Genomic DNA, 18,384 nt, shown 5'->3' with positions numbered 1-18,384 from the left:
GTCTTCCCTTGAATTTGCGATTGTAAATATTTATACTCGTGTGAAGAAGTCTTCTCTTGAATTCGAGTTTATAGATATTTTATACTCGGAATGTGATCAAATGAAAACTCTAAATATTGTACAAACTCAAAACTATGATCTGGACCATTGATAGATGTCAACAGATAAAGAAAAACATCAATAGGAAAATGTTAACAGAATTTCAACAGTAGTCAATGATTAATGCTGTGTTAATATTATGTTGATAATGTGTGTAGGGATCAGACCAGTCCAGATTCACTAATTACCAAGACCTCTTTGTTCTTGTACAAGAGAGCTTAGCCAAACTCTCAACCATGCGGCTGATTTATACAAAATACAATGTATTTATGTAATGGAGATACAAGTAATTCGAACCCTAACTATTACAAGTTTTTTGACCGAAACCCTAGCTGGCTCAACCAATCACTTCATAACCTGCACACTCAAAGAAACAGGTTAGTAACTTCACACAAGATCCTTTCGGATCAAAGATGAAAGACTAACACAATCAGTGAAATAACAAATCAAAATAGATCACAAATGTGGCTCAGAAGCCTCCACATAGCCCAGATCTATTCAACTAGAACCGAATCCAAGGGAGCACCGATGAATTGACTGGAGTCTACCCTCACACTGTCAATACCTCCACCACACAGCTCCTTCACACCGGATTAGGTCACCGCACACAACTCAAGTCAGAAACCCTAATCCACACAACACCAAGCAACCGAAGCAGTTACCTTCTCAACAACTCACACACGATTAATCACACTAAAACCATGAAGAATCTCAATGAGTTGATTAGGAAATCCATCGGAAAAGAGGAGAGAAGACAGAGTATCACCGAGAGTAGAGAGAGAAAGAGTAGAGTGTAGAATGAAAAGAAGCGGCGCCTACACACCTCACTTATCACACACAAAACACAAACCCTTGATCCAACGGCTGAGAAACAAGATCCAAGTGAAGGGACACGCGTGGCAGCAATCCAGCAGTGGTGAGTAAGTAGCTGGGCTTCTGGGCCTAGTCCAGCAAGGATAAAGGCCCAGACACAAATTAAATCAAGCTCAAATAATAGTCCACATATTTAACACTGTGTTGACATTAAAATCTTGAAATTTTACACTGTGTTGATATTGTTTTAAAACATTATTGAAGCTGTATTGAGGAGTTTTGAGTTTATACAATATATAAATTCGCCTTTTATCACTACACTTAATGAATCATGTACTAACATACATTATAAAAAATAAATATTGAAAATCAAAGTTATTCACCAACTCAATTTAAATTAATTATACTAATACATTTACATAGGAAAAAAATTAGATATTTTTGCTTAATAATTTCGGTCAATGCAATAATAAGATAAAATTGGCCGTATTTACTTTGTGGATAATTATGTTAAAATTAACAAATTATGTTGATGATCACATTTTATTTTTCTGGGCTCTCACAAAATTTGCCTCTTATTGCATTTTTCATTTTGTAAAGAATTCTTGATAAAAAAAAAATATAAAATCACATGACGAAGAATAAGCTGGATCCGTTGGTCCTAACCTGCAGTCGCGCTGCTGGTAGAAATTGAAGCGGTTCTTCCACACTCATCAGATGATCTCCACTCCCAATTTTGTGGGTTTTTGAATCTGTAATCAAAGGTAAAATCTTCACTTGCGCACAAAGCCCTAGCTCCAAATGCCCCAATTTGATTTCATTGCTGGCCCACCTCTTTGATGATTAATTGTATTGATTTTATGAATTTCGCGGATCTTTCAATTGATTTAGCGAACAAAAAGGAGCTGATCGATGGCCACGGTTGATGTGATCAAATGCTGCCATGATTCCATCCGACAAGTGAGTTACAGCTTTTCTTCGTCATTGCTCTTTTGCTATACACTAGAGTTTGCTAACAATTTCAGTTTAAATTATATGTTACATTGTCATTGTTGTGAATTCTGTAATTAAATTGATCAATAGAATTGTTTTAAGGGGAAATTATTGGTTTTGTGCCTTGTCTATGATCTATTATGAAATGTGATATTTTTCAGGCATCGGAGAATATTAAAGATGCAATTGTGTATTTGGATGCCGGAACTGCTGAGAGCTTCCAGTTCCTCGGCGCGTTCCCCTTGCTTTTGGAGCTAGGGGCACGGGCCGTTTGTAGCTTGGAGAACATGTCCGTTGTTGATAAGGTGCACTCTCACGACCTGTTTTTGTTATTGTGCATCCCCTTTAATTGTCGTCATATCATGGGATTGCTTGTACGGGTCGAATGTCCGTGGATTTTAATTATTGTAGGATCACTTGCCCGAGTACTTCTTGCTGTCTCTTTCGAAGTTTTGGTGGATTTTTCTCTGATTACCCTTTATTTTTCGTACCACTCTCATTGAACTTATTTATAGGCTGTTGATTCGAATACCGGTTCTGATCCTGCCAGTAAAATTTTGGTCATCACGTCATGTCTTCTGAGTGATGCACATCGCTATATTTTACGTTGCTTGAGCGCACTTGAAAACGTTCATGGCTGTGCAGTATATACGTCCATCTCAGAGGTATTCGTTTCAAAATGTTTTGGACTACTTGCTTTTCTGGTTTTATATAATTTGGCTTAATTTGATTGGTTCAGTATTTATGTTGTGAAATTAAAAACATTCAAATGGGTTTATGGGAGCAACTATTAAGTAGTCATAACAAAAACTTTTACAGGCACCTTGCAGAACCTCAATGACCGTTCTATGTATTTATTCCGCTGCTGAGAGAAATTGTCGCTTAGGATTTTATCTGTTGAATGTTTGTCCTACGATTGTATATTGTATTATAAATATGGACATCAATCAGTGTTTTAATTGCCATGTTTCTAAGTATCGCGTTTTTGTTGTTCTTTCTGACTCTATGTAGTTTGTCCAGAGTCACATCATCTTACTGACCCCTCATTCTTGGGAAGGTTTCTCAACTTCTGATGCTCTGCTGATTTAGCAAAATGAGGCGAATGTTGATGTTGACTTCACTCCATCTCTATGCTATTACACGCTCTCTTTATTGATGACTCTTTTCTTGTGCAAATACATTGTTCACATTAGAGTAGTGTGAGAGATGCTAGGATCTTGTCGTCAGTATTTTCTCTTTACCATTCTGCAATGAGCACAAATGCTGTCGTGTAATTTCTGATACATTTCTTTTTAGGGTTTTCTTTTAGCTTCTTCCTCGGCATGAACACAGGTGACTAGTTACTAGAAAATCTCTGATAGTTGCACCAATTGTCTTTCCCCGTCAGTGTTGCTGATACACAAGAATGTGAATGTTCATATCCAATAATTCAAATAACCTGTTTACTCACATACAGCCTTTCCTTATAACATAGGTGTCTCACCCAGCATATCCTGATTCTCCTCTCGGCCCAGACGCTTTTCGAGAGTATGAAATTCTCCTCAACCAAGATTATGAGGAGCTTGTTAAGAAACATGAAAGACCTCACACTGTTGTCAACGACAGTGGGCTTAAGGAAGGTTCTGCATCTGAAGAGGAAGGGTGGGCGGAACTAACTGACGTCGATGATGACAGTTCCAGAGATTATGGCATTTCAAATGCAAAACATCGAGGGGAAGATTACTTCAGTGGCTCAGAAGACGTTGGACAAAAATTGGTGGTCTCGGTGCACCACTTTCCTCTGATTTTGTGTCCGTTGTCACCCAGAGTCTTTGTCTTACCTTCAGAAGGATCTACTGCTGAAGCTAGCTTATCTTCTGAGCACGAGAGCTCGATAAGCTCTGGTTTACCTCCATTAAGTACAGGGAAACTTGCTGACGCTGAGGATGTCAGTCCTGGGGCAAATCTTACTGCTCAATTTCTCTATCATTTGGCTTTAAAGGTTCGATTACTCTTTGCCTTTGCTTGTTTATCTTATTATGAAGCTCATTACAATATGAACACTCTTGTCTTTCTGTGAATTTGCTTTGCTATATTCCTATATAGAAGTAATTTGACGATTGTATGTGTATTTCAAGGCTTTATTTATTTTTACATTTAAAATAATCTATACAATTAGGATTTACTGTTTTTGTTTGTACAGTTGAACCCCGATTACGACCTTGAAAAGTTGTACCAGTAAGCATTATCTGAATGTTAGCGTTCCTTTGTCAACTTTGTTAATGCTGAATGTTAAATTTGTCACGTTGATCATGTTATATCTAAAACTTGCAGATGGATCTGAAACTTGAAATATTTTCGCTGGGTGATTTGTCAAAAAATGTAGGGAAGCTTATGACCGATATGTCTAGTCTCTATGATGTTGGTCGGCGTAAAAGATCAGCAGGGCTACTGCTCATTGACCGCACACTCGATCTTCTTACTCCGTGCTGTCATGGAGACTCACTTGTGGATCGGATGTTTGCATCTCTGCCTCGTATGCAACCAGCGTCATCCTTAAGCCTGTTGAGAGGTTCCCAAAGCCAGCTCAAAATTAGCCCCCACAAAGTTGAGCGTGCTCGTCTTACTGTGCAGATTCCACTTGACAAATATATTGTTCAAGAAGACAAAGAAAGTAATTTTCAGCTATTGGAAAATATCGAAGCATTTTTGAATGGGTGGGATGCTTTCAAATCAGATGCTCCGAGTGCTGACTTCATGAAGTTCAGAAAAAATCTGAATGATGAAAGCTGCTTTCAACTTAATGAGAGTAAGCTTCTGCACGGGTCGTTTGTCTCTACTGATAACTTCCGTGGTGCACCGTATCTAGAAGCGATACTTGACAGGAGGACGAAAGATGGGGCCATGCTGGTCAAGAAATGGCTTCAAGAATGTCTACGTCAGGAGAGTCCAACGCCTAATTTAAAGACCCGTCCTGGTTTAGCTTCTAAGTCGGAGTTGCAGTCTATGCTTCGATCACTGGCCAAAAGGCAGTCCTCGTTGGTGAAAAACAAAGGGATTATTCAGTTAGCAGCTGCCACGGTGCATGCTTTAGATGAATCGCACTCTGCAAGTTGGGACGCGTTCAATAGTGCGGAGAAGATTTTGCACGTGAATGCTGCGGACACGAGTCAAAGCCTTGCTGCACAAATCAGCGACCTCATAAATAAGACTATTCTAGCGGCATCTCGGGGGCAAAAGCACAATAAATCACAGGGCTTATTCTCACTCGAAGACGCACTGCTCCTAACAGTGATTGGGTATATATTAGCCGGTGAGAATTTCCCAACCTCAGGCTCTGGTGGTCCATTTACATGGCAAGAGGAGCATTTCATGAAAGAAGCCATCGTGGATGCCATTCTCGAGAACCCCACCGGGTCAAGACTAAAGCTTTTCCAAGGATTGTTGGATGATCTTGAAGCCAAAACAAAATCTAATAAGAAGAATGAAGATCCCAGTGGCCACTCGGATGGTTTTGAGCTAGACGACGATCAGTGGGATAGTTGGGGAGATGACGACGCTGATAAAGACACGAGCAAAGATGAAGCGTACAGTGACATGCAGCTGAAGCTAGAACTTCGAGACAGGGTGGATAATCTTTTCAAGTTTCTTCACAAATTGTCCGGCATGAAAGGAAATTCAGCACTGAGGGAAGGGATGTCTGCTCTGGAAAGCAGACGCAACGACGATCCTTCTTCAACTAAGGGGTTGCTCTATAAAATCCTCACAAATGTCTTAGACCACAATCCCATACCTGGGATGGAGTATCATTCATCCACCGTGGGACGCCTTTTTAAAAGTGGATTCGGAAGATTTGGCATCGGACAGGTATTAATCGGTATATCTCAAACGCATCAATCACTCCTAAAGTTATCTTACCGTGTTTTTTCTGTTGCATCTCGCAGGCTAAACCTAGTCTTTCGGATCATAACATTATCCTGGTTTTTGTAATCGGAGGCATAAACGCAGTAGAGGTTCGCTTTCTTGAACTCTATACCTTTCTTCTCTCCGCACCTTGTTTGTTCTATTGAAAGCTATAAAGCTCCTCTACACGATGCTTATTTTTGTCGTTGCACCGGAAGGTGAGGGAAGTGCAGGAGGCGATAGCGCGGAGCAGCAGGCCAGACGTTGAGGTGTTATTGGGCGGAACGACTCTTCTTACCCCGGATGACATGCGTGAATTACTCTTTGGTGACTATTCTCATATCTAATGGCAACTTGTACAATCAATTTTGCTGTGGCAAATGCAGATTTATAGTGAAAAGTGGAGTATTTCATTTTGTAGCACAGATGCATCAACTATTGTAAAAAAGTGTAAAATGTTAGTACTACAAGTGTAATTGTAAACAGACCGACTGTGTAATAGATTTTCAACTTGATACTTACTAGATTTTATTGTTTTCGATCCAACACAAAAGAGACCGATTATTACTCCCTTCCTTCACAATAAGAGTTATATTTTGTCATTTTTGTCAGTCCCATATAAGAGTTACATTTTACTTTTACCATAAATGGTAAGTAGGTTCCACATTTTACTAAGTCGCTCTGCTCACATTCTATACTAATTCACTTTACTCACATTCTATTATAAAACCAATATAAATAAGTGGACCTCATATTTCACTAACTTTTACAAGTCAATATTCTTTAATATTTCTAAAAAATCGTGATCACACCAAATGTGACTCCTATTGTGGGACGTAGAGGTGCCCACGGTTCCGAAACCGGCAGTTACGGTTGGAAACTGCCGGTCCTGGTTTTGGAAATTGCCGAATTGGAACCGAACCACGATGGTGTTTCGCGGTTATGGTTCCAAAACATCGGTTTCAGTTTCAGTTTTGAACCGACGGTTTTCCGGCGATTTTTTAGGTTCCAAACTGCCGGTTTTCGGTGATTTTTTGCGATTCTGACTCGATTTCACGGTTTTCTGGTGGTTTTTCATAGTTCTAGTTTGGAATCGCCCGAAACCGACGGTTTCGGTTCAAAAAATTTTGAACCTGAACCGAAACACAAATCTAAAATCAACGATTTTAGTTTAGATAAATTCTCACGGTTTTGGTTCGAAACCGTAACCGCCAATTACGATTTTACGGTTAACCGCTGAAACCTTAAACTTGGGGCACCTCCAGTGGGACGAAGGGATTAGTTCACTAACCATGTTTGCCTACCTTAATTAGCAAACAAAAAAGGAAAAAACACCTGGACACGAGGGACGTGGATGAAATTAAAAGAAATGGAGGGATGTCGGTACAATAATGATGAACCTGTCAACGATTGGTCTTCGCGCCACACAAGAAGACAAACACACCCTGAAAAATGGAAATAAATGAGAGAGAGAGAGAGAGAGAGAGAGTTACAGTCCTTGCTACAACTGAGACACTGGTGAGGGGTGTCCCATTTCACCATTTGTCACTTCACCCTTCACATTTCCCCCCTTTCTCTCTCTCTCTCACTCACTCACAGCAATGGGAGGTGAGAGCCAAGACTACAGGAAGAAGGAGACCTTCGCATTGGCGGCAGTCTTAGTCTTTGCATCCCTCTCCGTTGCTTCAGTTCTTGTAACCTTAACATACTACTGCTACTTGCGCCACCAACTCTCCAAGCGTGCCAAGATCCAGCAACAAAGTCAGTACCCTTTTCAAAAACCTTCCTTTTTGCCTTGTTTTGTATGCTTCTGTAAAATCATTTCTCAGCATATGATAAAAATGTAATCTTGGCAGTTTTCGCAATGTGGGCATTTTGAATGAGATGGAAATCTCCAGTTTCTTGTTATTTCAGACAGTTTTCTTGAATACCCTTGTTGAAGAAATGGGAGCCTGAGTTTTGTCAATGTGGTCCTTCTCCTGTCGGTGCTAATTTACTACTATTTGGACAGCTGAAAAAAAATGTGGGGCTTGGACTTAGGTAGATGGGAAATTAAATTTTTTGAATTTTGCCCAATTAGTCCAAAATAGAGAAACAGCCAGGTCCCAAAATTGAGCTTATTTGGTGTAAGGTGTACACTAAAGTTGCTTTGATTAGTACTATTATCTTGATTTTCTTAAATGTGTGTATGTGTTTGTTTGTTTCTGATTATGTGATACTATTGAAATTGGAAGAGAGCTACCATGAGGAGAAAGCTAGCGACTTTGCCAACATCCAAGTTGCTACAGAGAGAGGGCTTCAGGTGTTTACTTTCAAGCAGCTGCATTCGGCCACCGGTGGATTTGGGAAGTCGAATGTGATTGGCCGGGGTGCGTTCGGGCTTGTGTATCGAGGAGTTCTTCAAAATGGGAGGAAGGTTGCAGTTAAGCTGATGGATCAAGCTGGACAGCAGGGTGAAGATGAATTCACTGCAGAGGTTGGATCTTTTTTGATGATATCTTTTTTGATGATATATTGTGAGTGTCTGTCGATTTGTTTTCATTCCCTTTTAATGAAATGATATGATAGGTGGAACTGTTGGGGCGGCTATCTTCTCCGTATCTGCTCTCGTTGATTGGCTTCTGTTCGAAGAGCAATAGTAAACTGCTCGTTTATGAGTTTATGGCGAATGGAGGACTGCAGGAACATTTGTATCCCATCAGTGGTAAGTAGATTATGATTCGAGCAATAGGCAAAGTTGGTTGTTGTTCATTCATTCGAATGTTTGCCTCGTGTCATGGTGTTAGTCATAAGCTATTGCTCGATTGTTCACTAAGATCAATGCAAGAAGCGGTTAAAACAGGCCTTAGGTTTGTCAATTTGATTGGATTTTATTGGTGAAGATGCTCTTGTTTTATGCACGAAATCATCTATTGAAATGAGTCTGTTTTAGAAATTTGTGACTGCATCTGCTTTGTCTGGTGCAAAACTCAGGTAATAAAGCAATGCCTTCGAATCTAAACTGGGAAACTCGACTGCGGATAGCTTTAGAGGCCGCCAAAGGTTTGGAGTACCTCCACGAGCATGTCAGCCCCCCGGTGATCCATCGAGACTTCAAAAGCAGCAACATCCTCCTCGACAAAAACTTCCACGCCAAAGTCTCTGATTTCGGACTGGCAAAGCACGGTCCTGAGAAAGCTGGCGCACATGTTTCCACGCGCGTCTTGGGCACACAGGGATACGTTGCACCTGAGTACGCACATCCAACACTATCCTTGATTGTTTTAAATGTAGATACTTTTCTAATTCCCGTGCAACGGTCTTGCAGATATGCTTTAACCGGGCACCTGACCACAAAGTCGGATGTCTATAGCTACGGGGTTGTCCTCTTGGAGCTGCTGACCGGCAGAGTTCCCGTGGATATGAAGAGGCCTCCCGGGGAAGGCGTTCTCGTATCTTGGGTTGGTTTCCTACTCACTCTCTTGCTTAAACCAGTCATTCTGTTTCATCAACCTTAAAACTTGAGCTATGTAAAATTTTGCCTTGACAAGTACTTGGGCCGGGCCAAGGGCGCAATTTGGCCCAGTGTTTGGGCTGGCCCGGCCCATATATGTATTTTTGAGAACGGCTCGATAAATTTACACCCCGCCCGAATTGCCTGACCCGACCACTTTGACAGTTTGTCTCAAAAGTCGAAAACTAGCTAAGGCTATTCTTGTGTCACCATTTGAGTGTGCTGTCTCTCTACGTGCATAGGCGTTGCCCCACCTTACGGATAGAGATAAGGTCGGGGAGATCATGGATCCGGCATTGGAGGGTCAGCATTCGAGGAAGGAGGTGATTCAAGTGGCGGCCATTGCTGCGATGTGTGTGCAGCCGGAGGCTGATTACAGGCCGCTGATGGCGGATGTCGTGCAGTCGTTGGTTCCCTTAGTGAAGCATCATCGACCGTCCGGAGCAGGTAACTCGGCAACCCCTCTTGCTACGCCATCTCCTACGGCGTGAGGCGTGGTTTGGATGGAAGAAGTTGGGAATAAATGGTTCTTAGATTTCATTCCACTTTGATGTTTTGTAATGTTACCTAACTTTTGAATTTTTTGTGATCAAACCTTTTTATGTTGTCTAATAATTAGCTTTGCTTTACAAGATATGCTATAAGCCTATAGTCGGATGTGTTCTCGTTCCATTCCACTAAATTAATTAAATTCGTGGCAAAATCAAATGAGACATCTAATTTAGTTCAACCTATATAACATATTCAACCAAATTACTCACTTCGTCCCATAAGTGAGACGTTTCAATTCGGACGTTGTTTTGTAAAAATAATACTCCCTCCGTCTCTTATTAGGAGTCACTCTTTGACCGGATACGGGTTTTAAGAAATGTAAAGAAAAGTTGGTTGAAAAAGTTAGTGAAATGTGAGACCAATTTTTTATATTGGCTTTATAATAAAATGTGAGTGAATTGAGTTAGTAAAATGTGGGATCTACTTACTATTTATGGTAAAAATGAAGTGTGACTCTTAATTAGGAACGGACCGAAATGGAAAAGTGTGACTCTTAATGGGAGACGGAGGGAGTAAATAGTTAGAACGGGGAGAAAGTAAAGTAAGTAAGAGAATAATATATATATATATATATTATTCTTTCCTATATTATTCTCTCTTAATTTACTTTCTTCCACTTTATTAGTAATTATTATCATCTTCATAAAACAACGACCGAAAAGAAACGCCTCACTTGTAGTGGGACAGATGAACATGCCGAAACCAATTACAACTTTTCAAAACATGCTCGAGTCAACTTTACTATCATTCCACTCGCCACTCACAATACATTCAACCAAAATATCTAAATTGGTACTATCAAATAAGACATCTAACGAGGAATAGTTGATTAAATACTCCCTCCGTCCCACTTAAGATGACCCGTTTTCCTTTTTAGTTTGTCCTAACTAAGATGACACATTTCCTTTTTGGTAACTTTTTCTCTCCAATTAATACACTCAACCACTTTTTCTCACTCCTATTAAAATATTCATCTTTATTTATCTATCTACTTTAATACTTACACCAACCTTCTCTCTCCAATTAAACACTTTAACCAATAACTCATAAAATCTCGTGCTGGCTAAGCAATGTGTTATCTTAACCGGGACGGAGGGAGTAGTAAATAGGTCATCCCATTGATTTTAAAATGAGCAATAAAATGATGGCAATACAAAAGTCCAATCAACAAAAAATTGCAAAATGGGAAATCTAAAAATTAAATAATTAAAATCTAAGTTAAAAATAAATTTGAAAGAAAAATAAAGATCTAGGCATGATATTTGCAAAGAGGCCCTTTATACTAGCAGCATTTACGAAACACCCCCAACTAACCATCATATTTAAATTAGGGTTTTTTTACTCACCATTTTCATAATCCCTAAAACCCTCTCAGCAGCCTCCCTACCTCACCGCCATGGTCAGCGCTCCGCCAATCGCCGTCGATTTGTATCTATAATGTATCTATTGTTTATATATGCATCGACTTTGTTCTAATTGATTGTGAAAATGTGTTATTAACAGGCATCGGAGAAGAAGCTGTCGAACCCAATGAGGGAAATTAAAGTCCAGAAACTCGTGCTCAACATCTCCGTCGGTGAGAGCGGAGATCGTCTCACCAGAGCCGCTAAGGTACGGCGGCCCCCACTGTGTTTTTGGTGCACCTGCACTATTGCGTTATCGTTCTAATTAGTTGTCTCCGTTTTGTTGATTAGGTCTTGGAACAGCTTAGCGGCCAAACCCCTGTTTTCTCCAAGGGTAATGTTTTAACACTTGCTCTCGTTTTTTTTTTGTTTTTAAGATTTTTAGGAATGGAAAAAGAATTATACTTATTAAATTGCGTAACAATTCTTGGGCTGAGCCATTCGTTTTGTAAATTTGTTTTTTTTTTCCCTGGAATTTTTTTCATGTGGTACGTGCGTGTGATTCAGCTTGAATTGAAGCTCTATTTAGTTGACTAGGTGTAAAGGTTTCGTTTTTATCAAATTGTAATGTTCGAGCTGTGTTGATATATTCTTTGGTGGAACTGTGTGTTCTGTAAGTTTGATTTTTTCCTCCTTGTTTGTTGTGTGAGCTTGTGATGCAGCTGGTTTTGAAGCTCTACTTCATTGACTGAAGAATGTAAAGGCTACATTTTTTTTAATCAAATTGAATGTTTGAAAACTTTCAATCCTTTTGATGAATAAGGAGCTTAATTTTATGTAATGGTGTCAACTGATACTGGGAAATGTGATATATGCACTTTCAGGTGTTTTTTTTTCCATTTATGGCTAATATTTAGTGGAGCTAACTGACCTTGTCTTGTTATGATTGCTGAATCAATTGTTTTGAAATTATTGTAGTAGGTGCTCTTGGCAGTTTATTTTTTGATTCTCACTTCTACTCAGAAAATCATTTGGTGAAGTCTGCTGGACTAAATTGGAAAGAACAGTGCATATTGTATTGTGTTGTCGATTTCTCTTTACATATCTGGTTTTGAGGTCCATCCAGTATAACTTGCATTCAAGCTTGATCTCTCAAAGAAACTGTTGTAAGATATGGTACCATGAAAGATGTATTTCTTATTCGTTGTTGACCTTTTGTTTTACAGCAAGGTACACCGTGCGTTCCTTTGGAATCAGGCGTAATGAAAAAATTGCATGCTACGTGACAGTGAGGGGTGATAAGGCAATGCAGCTCCTTGAAAGTGGTCTGAAGGTCAAGGAGTATGAACTGTTGAGAAGAAACTTTAGCGAAACTGGTTGCTTTGGCTTTGGTATTCAGGAGCATATTGATCTTGGAATCAAGTAAGTTGCTTAAATACAAGTTAAATTCTATGGTTGATAAATTATTCTTCATAATGATTCACAATGATTAATCAATGTCTAGATTTGACTCTGTTACTTTTGATCAAAGCTTGTATCATTCTAACCGTTCCATCTCTGCAGATATGACCCTTCAACCGGTATTTATGGTATGGACTTCTACGTTGTCCTCGAGCGCCCTGGTTACAGGGTTGGTCGCCGCCGTAGGTGCAAGTCTCGTGTTGGCATCCAACACAGAGTTACAAAGGAGGATTCAATGAAGTGGTTCCAAGTAAAATACGAAGGTGTTATCCTCAACAAGGCCTCCAACATTGGTGCTTAATTTGGATCTCGTTTTCAATATACCCTCAGCATTAGGCATAGAACTTGTCATATTTGCCTTTCTTCCAACCACATTTCACTACTTTTGAGTTTTGACTTAAAAATTATCTTCTTTTCTGATAAGGATCTTCATGTTACATTGCACTTCTGCCAGCAAGATCACATTGATTGGTACTTGGGATTTTACCCTAAATTATCTTCTCATTGTTTTTGGATGTCGATCATAGTTGCTACTGTTTTGATGATATCAATATGCCTTGCTTATATGTATCAAATTGTTGAATCATCTTCAAGATTTCAGAGACAATTGATTCCTTGCCACATTTTTGTGACAAAATTATTTAAATAAAAAGTAAAATATATGCAACTCGTGCATAATGGTACAACAAAGGCCATGCTCTTGAATAATGATCAAATTCTTCTCATTTCAAGTTAGAGGTTAGAGCTACAAAATGATTCACTTCTCATACATTTAGCCCAAACATTGTCATTTCATACAAGATACAGAACACATCTAATATAGTGTAACATTCTAATTGTAACCTAGTTGTTGAAAAATGAAAGGAACAACAAACCAAGATGAACTATGTCACCATTGCCAAAACATTCTAAACATAACCTACTTCAAGAAAGAAAAACCAAGATCAACAAAGTCACCATTGCAAAGGAGCAATCATACTAAGGGATAACAAGCTTCTTCCCAGCATATATGGTATCACTTGTAAGCCCATTAGCCTCCTTAATTTCCTGGATAGGTACCTACACAAATCATCCATATCCAACATCAGAAAAAAACATAACTTTCCCATCCAACAAAAGAGTAAAACTCAACCAAAACAAAGCCAGGTAAGTCAATAGATGATAAGTATACCCCATATTTTCTTGACAAGCCCCAAAGTGTATCTCCCTTCACAATCTCCACAGCTTTCCCTGTAGATTCGACCACATTTTGTTCCACTGCCTCCGTCATATTCGGTTTCACTGATGCAGTAACAGGGGCCTGCATAAAATCACAATCAAGTCTCTAACGAAGACACAAGCACACGTACATCCGGTGTAGACTTTACACGCCCAACTCTAGCCCAGCACCTCACACGAAGCATCAACATGCTCACCACAATGATATCAACATACGGATGAGAATGAGCAACAGCTAAACATCTACCCAACCAACAACTGCATATGCATGATTTAGCTTCCAAACTACACTTTTTGTAGAGGAATTTGGGCTCCCAACTTCATGTTTTAGTCCAATCAAGCAAAATACTGATGAAATTCACAATTTTTTTGAACCACCTCTATCTCAATCAGTGTGGCTCCCAAGAATTTCAAAAACGAGAGAGGGCTATTTTAGTAATTTCAAGTAGAAGAGGGGATCTTGTTGCCAAACTCAACCTTTCTTCTTCTCAAAATCAACTCTTAATTCGTAGTAATAAACTTATTTTAACAATGGTAAATTCGGTGTTGCTACTGTTGATTCAGCCCCCAGCGCAAGATAAAATTGAATCAAATTTGCATTCTTTATGAATCCTCTTAAAACCGGAAATGATGAACAAATTAAAATTGAATTTAATACATTGTACGAAGAAAAAAAAAATTCAAATTGATTACCTGAAGAAGCCGTGGCTGCTGAGAGGAACGACAGCACGGCGGCGGAGGTTTAGTGAGAGGCTTCTCACTGAGCGTCGGAGTGCTGCCGTTGAAGGGGTTGAGGGCTTTAAGAATGCTGATCGCGATTCCCGAGAAGACGACGAACCCAGCGGTTTTCGCCACCGTCTTCTCCAGATCACTTTTGCTTCCGTCTTCGCCGCCGTTCCCGGCGGCCGGTGGGGGATTCGACATCGGAGTTTTTGGTGTTTGAAAATGGATCCTTTTTGAGGGGTTTGAGTTTTTGCTTTGAGAGTAGTTTTCAGTTTTCAAAAAAACAATTGGAAAAGACGAAGTTGGACTAAAAGTGCTGTTCAGTTATTTCCAATTTCAACTAAAGTCGCGCTCGCAACTATTCATATTGATGCACAAGTCAATTCATTCGTTGTTAATTTATCCGATTCAGGATCGGACACGGTGAAGAAGGTCGTTGTCAAAGGCGGGTGCGATGGTCGTCATTGCACCGCCTTCAACGAAATTGAACTACAACTCCAAAGAGTTGGGGTGGAACTGCCACACCATGTGATCGATGGCAGCCTCAAAGCCTGAATTTAATCAAGTTTTTCGACTATCATGAACTGGCCAGTGGAATCAATCGACCCTCCGATAGTACGATTGTCGAAACTAAGATCTATAGTTTTAGAAGTAGAGATCAACACACCTTGTGCATGTTAAGATTTTCACATGTGAATTGTCTCGCATCGAAAATATGAAGTAAAAAGAGATCAAACTTATATTATTACTTTCATCTTCTTTTCATATACTAGCTCCTAACATACTAGCAACATTATTTGGCAAACATACATGATACATGGAACATATAAAATCATCTTTTCAAATTCAACTGCATAGACGCTAGTTTTAAAGTTTTGTAAGAATCAAGTGTGCTCCATGCTGAGGCTGGAGAGTGATCACTGTACGAGGAGCATGCGTATACGAGGGCGACAACTTGAACGAATAACGCTGCAGAATCATAACCATCGCCATCTTAGCTTCCAACATAGCAAAATTCTGCCCAACACAAATCCTCGGCCCCCACCCGAAAGGAAAATACATAACCCGCCCTTGCGTCGCCTTCGACACGCCTTCGCCAAACCTCTCCGGCTTGAAGCTGGCCGCGTCTTCGCCCCATAGTCGAGTATTGTGGTGTATGGCCAGCAACGGAAGCACAAGCTGCACCCCTGCAGGTATACTTATCTTTCCAAATCTAGCTTCCTTATGAGTACACCGAACGAGCATCACCCCCGGTGGGTACAACCTCATAGCCTCGTGCAGGATCATGTTTACCTGCACGTGCAAAAGTTAGTGTGCAAAATCAGAATAGCAACGGCAGATTTGCCTTATTGTGTCAACTACTTACAATTTTGAGGTGGTTTAATTCTTGATAATCGGGTTTCCCTTTCCCGAAGACTTGCAAAACCTCGTCCCTAGCACGGTCTTGCCAGTCTTCGTGCTTGCTTAAAAGGATCATTGTCCAAACTAGCAAAGACGAAGTGGTCTCTTGACCGGCGAAGTAGAAGAGTTTGCACTCCTCTATCACCTCCTCGATGTTCATTCCGGACTCGCTTCCATTCTGTTTCATCTCCTTGGAATTGGATTCTAGTAGTAGTCCTAATAAGTCATCCGTGCTGGATTCCGTCGCTTTCATTCTCTTGTTGATAATTCCGAGCACCAACGATTCGGTTTCCCTCACTATTTCTCTCATTCTCCTATTGAATTTCGTTGGCACGAACCTGCACAAGTATAACAAAACAAACAATGGACTATTTACAACACGATAACAAAAAGTTCAACTGCAACAGAACAAACAATGTCGAACCAAGATTACTTCCGTTGTCACCGGTGGAGTTGGATTACCACATGATACAAAATCTCTAAGCGTAACCTTTTGTTCAATACTATAGCAACTACGTACATTTCTACGTAAACCTGTTCTCGATATAACCTTTTTCCATGGAAAATGCTCGTGTTACTTTATACGTTCAGTGCACTGTTATCACATTCTCACGATAAAAAAGTAAATAGATACACGTTCAAATATACACAACTTACCTCCAGCCAGGGATGTACAAAGTCCGAGTTGCCTCTATGATGAGCTTCGCCTGCTCTCCTTGTAGTTCGAATATCTTTCTTCCCTCCTCGTAGCTACTCCCAAACGCAGTTCTTGAAATCACATCACTCGTCATTGTCTGAAGATAAGGCCACACATCTACTTCACAACCTCCTTCATTTCCCACAATCTTATCCCATTTTCTCAACAATTCATCACAGCTCAAGTAGAATGATGGAACCATATGCTGTTTGTATCAAAAAGGACAAAAACCGTCATATTCTACTGAAACTAGGTACAGTCTGATTCATTGAAGCGTATCTGATATGCGAAGGATATGATAGGAGGACAACTCAATGTAAATATCTCAACACGCAAAACTAGTTACAGTCACAATAATTGTACTATGCTAAGTTTACGAGGACTAGATATGATCTCGTTCATTGAAGAGTACCTTTAATTTTTCGACGTGGAAGGCAGGATTGATCAGTTTTCTATGCTTGGCCCATTTATCTTCCTCGAATGAAGCTACTCCTTTTGCTAGCATCGTAGTAATTGGATTACCATTAGGCTTGTGGAAAACATAATTCTTCGACATAATCTCTCGAATCATTTCAGTGTCTGTGATGGTTACTGCAGGCTTTGGTCCAATCCAAATAAAGCTATTTTCACCTGTTCATCACAAGTAACAAATCATATATCTATAGTAACTTATACACAGTCATTCAAATCACGAATTTTGGTTTACTTTTTCAGCAAAGAAATAGAATTAACTTACAAAATTTCTTTTGTTGATTCTCAAAACAATCCTGTTTGATTCAAATAGGACTATTGGTTGTTAACTTATTTTCGTGTATATTATCAGCAAAATCATGAGTTTCGATCATATTTTGTTTCGTCCCATAAATTTAAAAATCTATGTAAAAAACAATAAAACTTGGATTTGCTCCTAATTATATCAAGATGAAATTCCAGTCGCCTACACGTGATGATGTTTTTTCAACTATTCTTTATGAATAGACAGTATCGTTTAACTTGTCACCATGATGATATCAAATAATTTCTACACGTCAATATTAGACATAATTTCACCAAAAATTTCCAAACAAATCCACACTGGCTTTTTCAACTGCCAGCCTGATATCAGAATTTGACCAAAATTCACGATTTCTCAAACTTACCATGTTTAATGCTGGCTTGGTGGTAGATAGGAAGAGCTCTAGGCATAATATCGTTGGAAAAATCCATAGGTTTGGACTCGGCTTCCTTTATAGTGCTTCCTATCTCTTTGAAATCTCCAAAGAAAAGCTTGTAAGAATTTCCCTTGAAGCCCTGCTGCCGGAGGATTTTTTCGAGTTTTTTGGGAGTAAACCACGCCCAATTTAATAATTTCCATACATATATTAGAGCTACAACAATGCAAGAAATTGCCATTGTAAAAATAAAATCACCCATTATATTTTTTGCGGTGGAAGATTGAGAAGACTGAATTCGGAAGAGAAGTTGTAGTCTTGTAGATGATGATCAATATAGTTTAGAAGATATATATATATAAGAATTGTTTTGTTTTGATTCTTGATTTTTCCAAATTGCCGTTTGTTTTGATTCTTGATTTTTCTTTTGTTTATTTGGTTGACTTGAGCATGAAGCAAGACGACTCCCACTAAAGATTCGAGACCGTCTATTTAACTTACATGTGATGTATTGTAGAAAGTTTATGACATACACTATGAATAGGAGATGTTCAAGTC

General features: G+C 39.5%; 5 protein-coding genes across 5 annotated transcripts; 3 read left to right on the top strand and 2 right to left on the bottom strand.

Annotated features, from left to right (window-relative positions):
• Positions 1 to 1,501: 1,501 nt before the first annotated feature.
• LOC125187663 (vesicle docking protein) lies at positions 1,502 to 6,389 on the top strand. The gene is made up of 8 exons (XM_048084289.2): positions 1,502 to 1,676; positions 1,804 to 1,872; positions 2,067 to 2,210; positions 2,421 to 2,570; positions 3,380 to 3,886; positions 4,219 to 5,751; positions 5,829 to 5,897; positions 6,006 to 6,389. The coding sequence occupies exons 2-8, from the start codon at positions 1,825 to 1,827 to the stop codon at positions 6,132 to 6,134; spliced, it is 2,580 nt and encodes an 859-aa protein (XP_047940246.1). The 5' UTR covers positions 1,502 to 1,676; positions 1,804 to 1,824; the 3' UTR covers positions 6,135 to 6,389.
• An 882-nt stretch (positions 6,390 to 7,271) lies between these two features.
• LOC125187667 (Protein kinase superfamily protein) lies at positions 7,272 to 9,939 on the top strand. Its single transcript, XM_048084293.2, has 6 exons — positions 7,272 to 7,548; positions 8,022 to 8,263; positions 8,356 to 8,491; positions 8,761 to 9,019; positions 9,095 to 9,227; positions 9,523 to 9,939. Exons 1-6 carry the CDS (start codon positions 7,389 to 7,391, stop codon positions 9,769 to 9,771), a joined length of 1,179 nt encoding a protein of 392 aa, XP_047940250.1. The 5' UTR covers positions 7,272 to 7,388; the 3' UTR covers positions 9,772 to 9,939.
• Positions 9,940 to 11,101: 1,162 nt separating this feature from the next.
• RPL16A (ribosomal protein large subunit 16A) lies at positions 11,102 to 13,155 on the top strand. The gene is made up of 5 exons (XM_048084294.1): positions 11,102 to 11,231; positions 11,336 to 11,443; positions 11,527 to 11,569; positions 12,402 to 12,597; positions 12,739 to 13,155. Exons 1-5 carry the CDS (start codon positions 11,229 to 11,231, stop codon positions 12,935 to 12,937), a joined length of 549 nt encoding a protein of 182 aa, XP_047940251.1. The 5' UTR covers positions 11,102 to 11,228; the 3' UTR covers positions 12,938 to 13,155.
• Positions 13,156 to 13,375: 220 nt separating this feature from the next.
• On the bottom strand, positions 13,376 to 14,867 carry LOC125187670 (uncharacterized). Its single transcript, XM_048084295.2, has 3 exons — positions 14,548 to 14,867; positions 13,808 to 13,936; positions 13,376 to 13,695 (listed from the first exon to the last, which is right to left on the bottom strand). Exons 1-3 carry the CDS (start codon positions 14,776 to 14,778, stop codon positions 13,615 to 13,617), a joined length of 441 nt encoding a protein of 146 aa, XP_047940252.1. The 5' UTR covers positions 14,779 to 14,867; the 3' UTR covers positions 13,376 to 13,614.
• A 455-nt stretch (positions 14,868 to 15,322) lies between these two features.
• On the bottom strand, positions 15,323 to 18,186 carry LOC125187665 (cytochrome P450 CYP72A219-like). Its single transcript, XM_089057957.1, has 5 exons — positions 17,815 to 18,186; positions 17,088 to 17,305; positions 16,636 to 16,880; positions 15,944 to 16,316; positions 15,323 to 15,870 (listed from the first exon to the last, which is right to left on the bottom strand). The coding sequence occupies exons 1-5, from the start codon at positions 18,086 to 18,088 to the stop codon at positions 15,445 to 15,447; spliced, it is 1,536 nt and encodes a 511-aa protein (XP_088914083.1). The 5' UTR covers positions 18,089 to 18,186; the 3' UTR covers positions 15,323 to 15,444.
• Between the last annotated feature and the right edge of the window lie 198 nt (positions 18,187 to 18,384).

Source organism: Salvia hispanica, chromosome 5 (assembly GCF_029641045.1).
Source record: "Salvia hispanica isolate PSC_SH4W2 chromosome 5, Shi_PSC_v1, whole genome shotgun sequence".
Classification (NCBI taxonomy): domain Eukaryota; kingdom Viridiplantae; phylum Streptophyta; class Magnoliopsida; order Lamiales; family Lamiaceae; genus Salvia; species Salvia hispanica.
Note: the sequence above shows the minus strand (reverse complement) of the source record. Positions and strands in the feature narration are given on the sequence as shown.

Bases quoted from the DNA above. Each gene is read 5' to 3' on its own strand.
- LOC125187663 (XM_048084289.2), top strand. From the start codon at position 1,825: ATGGCCACGGTTGATGTGATCAAATGCTGCCATGATTCCATCCGACAA. The intron at 1,873-2,066 runs GTGAGTTACAGC...GATATTTTTCAG, and splicing joins GCCATGATTCCATCCGACAA to GCATCGGAGAATATTAAAGA. The intron at 3,887-4,218 runs GTTCGATTACTC...TAAAACTTGCAG, and splicing joins TCTATCATTTGGCTTTAAAG to ATGGATCTGAAACTTGAAAT.
- LOC125187667 (XM_048084293.2), top strand. From the start codon at position 7,389: ATGGGAGGTGAGAGCCAAGACTACAGGAAGAAGGAGACCTTCGCATTG. The intron at 8,492-8,760 runs GTAAGTAGATTA...TGCAAAACTCAG, and splicing joins ACATTTGTATCCCATCAGTG to GTAATAAAGCAATGCCTTCG. The intron at 9,228-9,522 runs GTTGGTTTCCTA...CTACGTGCATAG, and splicing joins AAGGCGTTCTCGTATCTTGG to GCGTTGCCCCACCTTACGGA.
- RPL16A (XM_048084294.1), top strand. The intron at 11,444-11,526 runs GTACGGCGGCCC...TTTGTTGATTAG, and splicing joins GTCTCACCAGAGCCGCTAAG to GTCTTGGAACAGCTTAGCGG. The intron at 12,598-12,738 runs GTAAGTTGCTTA...CCATCTCTGCAG, and splicing joins CATATTGATCTTGGAATCAA to ATATGACCCTTCAACCGGTA.
- LOC125187670 (XM_048084295.2), bottom strand. From the start codon at position 14,778: ATGTCGAATCCCCCACCGGCCGCCGGGAACGGCGGCGAAGACGGAAGC. The intron at 13,937-14,547 runs GTAATCAATTTG...GATTTTATGCAG, and splicing joins AGCAGCCACGGCTTCTTCAG to GCCCCTGTTACTGCATCAGT. The intron at 13,696-13,807 runs GTATACTTATCA...TGATTTGTGTAG, and splicing joins GCTTGTCAAGAAAATATGGG to GTACCTATCCAGGAAATTAA.
- LOC125187665 (XM_089057957.1), bottom strand. From the start codon at position 18,088: ATGGGTGATTTTATTTTTACAATGGCAATTTCTTGCATTGTTGTAGCT. The intron at 16,881-17,087 runs GTACTCTTCAAT...TGATACAAACAG, and splicing joins TCCACGTCGAAAAATTAAAG to CATATGGTTCCATCATTCTA. The intron at 16,317-16,635 runs GTAAGTTGTGTA...ATACTTGTGCAG, and splicing joins TTGTACATCCCTGGCTGGAG to GTTCGTGCCAACGAAATTCA.